The 3,662-nt window shown below is 44.0% G+C and overlaps 1 protein-coding gene across 1 annotated transcript in view; it reads right to left on the reverse strand.

The window, feature by feature from the left end:
* Positions 1-3,437, reverse strand: part of LOC112073421 (heparan sulfate glucosamine 3-O-sulfotransferase 6) — a 25,757-nt gene extending 22,320 nt beyond the window's left edge. Inside the window, exon 1 of the mRNA XM_024140716.2 lies at positions 2,314-3,437. Coding sequence (XP_023996484.1) covers positions 2,314-2,882 — 569 coding nt within the window. The 5' untranslated portion in view covers positions 2,883-3,437. The remainder of the gene's footprint in view (positions 1-2,313) is intronic.
* Between the last annotated feature and the right edge of the window lie 225 nt (positions 3,438-3,662).

Below are 3,662 nucleotides of genomic sequence, written 5' to 3' on the forward strand. Positions count from 1 at the left end.
CGCATGACACATCCCCCAACAGTTGACTCCCCTGAAGCAGGGCAGTGTGAACAGAATTGTCTTGTTGAGCAACACTCCTACAGTATCATTCTTACAGTAGGCATTTCACTGTAAGGTCTACACTGTGTATTCCGCGCATGTGACAGATAAACATTGAATTGATTAAATAGTAAGTAGCAGAGCAATGTTTTTGAAAACAGCTGAAATGTGTAGACATTTTCCTAATATTTGAAACTTTTCATTGAGTTTTTACCTAATTGCCTAACAGCCTGAAATAGTTTTCCTGGGGCCCAGAGTTTTTCCTGATCTGTAGTAGGCTAGCCTAGCCAACTCCAGGCCTATTGTACGTAAAAATCAGCTGTAAAAAGTATTTATATAAAACTTGGACAAACTCCTGACCCTGGGGAGGATGAAAACATCAAAACCCTATTCATAAAATGTCTCAGAGTAGGATGCTGATCTACGATCAGTTTAGCTTTTTAGATCATAATGAATAACATTACATGGACAGGGAACCTGGTCCTAGATCCGCGCTTCTAGGCGCTGTCAAACAGTCTCTCTCCTCAGCTATGACATTCTCCAGCAGGATCCTCCAGTCCAGACATCTGAAGGTAATCAGAACCTCCAGCCATCTCTAGCTCCATAGGCCTGCAGTAAGGCAGGTAAAGGGCCATCAACATCCATATCCTGCAATAGAGTTGCTAGGGCCATAATTACACCCCAATTACAGCCATGGTCAGCTGCGTCATCTATTACCAGCCGATCCTATCACCTCCAAAGTAGCTACAGTGCCTGGGTGGAGATTTTACTGTATATACCAAGACATTATATGTTTCAGCCTGTATCACACTGTGGCTGTATTCACTCTTGGCCAAATCCAAAATCAAACTACTGCAAAGAAGTATATATCTTCTATTGAGACCAGTTCCTGCTGTATATGAAGTATAGACTACGAGTTGGGCATGCTGTATATGAAGTATAGACTACGAGTTGGGCGTGCTGTATATGAAGTATAGACTACGAGTTGGGCGTGCTGTATATGAAGTATAGACTACGAGTTGGGCGTGCTGTATATGAAGTATAGACTACGAGTTGGGCGTGCTGTATATGAAGTATAGACGACGATTGGCGTGCTGTATATGAAGTATAGACTACGAGTTGGGCGTGCTGTATATGAAGTATAGACTACGAGTTGGGCGTGCTGTATATGAAGTATAGACTACGAGTTGGGCGTGCTGTATATGAAGTATAGACTACGAGTTGGGCGTGCTGTATATGAAGTATAGACTACGAGTTGGGCGTGCTTATTGATTCAACCCTCTTTAACTAAAAAGATGAGACTGTAACGTTTAAGTTAACATTTAGCATTTCAGTCATTTAGCAGATGCTCTTATCCATAGCGACTTACAGTTAAACTTACAATACTGTAGCTAGTTGGGACAACCACATATCTCAGTCATAGTAAGTACATTTTTCCTCAATAAATTAGCTATAAGCAAGGTCAGAGAGCTAGTAAGGAGGAAAAAGTCTGGTTAAAGCCTATGATCATTCAAGAGGACATGGGCTTTTAATGGAGTGCACCATTCCATTCCAATAGAATAGACAGGATTGTATTTAATATGGGATGTCATGTTGAACTGAATAAATTGTGTTTAAAACACTGGCATGATGATTAACAACACCCCAGGACGTATAGACTCTTCATCTACATCCGGCCCTACATCAAGTCAGGCAGGGTTGTATTGACACACACACAGCATGCTCACACACGCCACGCACGCACGCACGCACGCACGCACGCACGCACGACACCACACACCACACACACACACACACACACACACACACACACACACACACACACACACACACACACACACACACACACACACACACACACAGTACTGGATATCTGACTGTCAATGTGCAAATATCTATGTCTGTTATTGACAAGAACCTTCAGCAGAGTTCTCCACAGGTGAATAGCTTCCCCAGGGGAGAACACTACTCCTCATCTACCTGTCATCCTATCTCCATTCATCATCCTACAGTGGCTGAGGTGTCATCTTTCTCCAAGGCTCAACATGTGGCTTCAACTGAAACTGTTGTGAACAATACAAATACAACTAAATMATATGTTAGATGTTTGTATTGCAACAGATTTGATATGTATGAAAGGTAGCCCCAGCCCCCAATTCACAGATTCGATTCAAGATATCGCAATATCAGAGTAGGCTAGAAGCCGCGCATGGTTTGTACTGGCGCTGATAAACACTCTATGGACATTGTAAAGTAGCAGAATATGTGCCTTACCTGTACCACTCAAGTCCTTTCTCGTAGAACCTGTCGAAAAAGTGAGGTTCTGCCCCGACAGCTCTCACATCCGGATGAATCCGTAGGAACTCCAGCAGAGCGCGCGTACCGCCTTTCTTCACACCGATTATGATGGCTTGTGGGAACTTCTTACTCTCAAATGTGTTGGACATGGGGATGCCGTTGGCAGCTAGATTTTCCTTAGTGCTCTRCGGTATCTCTTGTGGGAGCAGTCCGCCTTCAACCCACTTTAGCGTGGCGACCTGTTCGTCTGCACGGTGGASCGCGGCGCCCGTTGAAGTGTCTGTCCTGTTCCAGGGAGTCGGTGCGCCCYGGTGGTGAGGATAGAGTCGCGCTGGCGGRKMSAGGTTGTCGTACGTACGGTCCGATACATCATAGTCTCTGTTTACAGTATGATGGTCGAACATCTGTCTCGGCGCCGAGTCACATAATCCGGTAAGACAGTAGAAGAAATAGGTGAAAATCACGACCATGGTAAAACACACGGATACTTTGGACAGCGCCTTTCCAAAGTTGAGCCTTGTTCTACAGCCCACACTACATCCCATGAGTCGCTGTCCTGTTCGGTGAGCAAGGAACAAAATGTTGTCAGCATACTGCTTTTCCTTACGTTGAGTAGCCTAACTGTTCTCTATATAACTATTTCCTGAATCCTGAAAAGTGTAGCTGTTTCATAATCATAACACCCCAAAATTGGAGCATTGTCGTCGAACTTATCAAGGTGATCCTCATACCGTTGTCACGCATCATTACACAAGACAGAAAACGGGTCTTTAACCTCTTTAAACAAGCATTTGTCATTCTGCATGGCTCAATACTTCAATTTTCACTGAGTAATGATTCCACTGCCTTGCTGTGCGCTCAAGTCAGCTCTGGTGATCTCTCATGCACGGTTTCCCCTCTCCTTCAAAGATTGCTGACACACCCAACAATCTCTACCCGTCCCTTCTCCAGCAATGGACAACATGCCCCATGAGACGTTTAGCAGCATTCAATGGTGTAGCTATTGTCAACTACTGGTTCTTTATTCTACTGTACTTATTGTACACCTCTCTTCATCCTTCCAGACCTGGGTGTGTAACAAGCATACATTTCAATCAATTTACAGCCAACAGAAAATAATACCATCACAATTTAACACGTTTTATGGTGCATGCTGACTCAGGAAAAGGACAAAAAATGAATAACAACCTTTCCCCCTTTGAACCTCATGATAGATGAAACGTTCCTCTTATGAATGAGAAAGGCCCCTCAGACATCCATCCAAACCTTTATACTTTATCTGCACCTTGAGACTCCTTGTCATCAGAACAAGTGTGCGGCAGTCC

The sequence above is a fragment of the Salvelinus sp. IW2-2015 genome, unplaced genomic scaffold (assembly GCF_002910315.2).
Source record: "Salvelinus sp. IW2-2015 unplaced genomic scaffold, ASM291031v2 Un_scaffold2257, whole genome shotgun sequence".
Lineage (NCBI taxonomy): Eukaryota > Metazoa > Chordata > Actinopteri > Salmoniformes > Salmonidae > Salvelinus > Salvelinus sp. IW2-2015.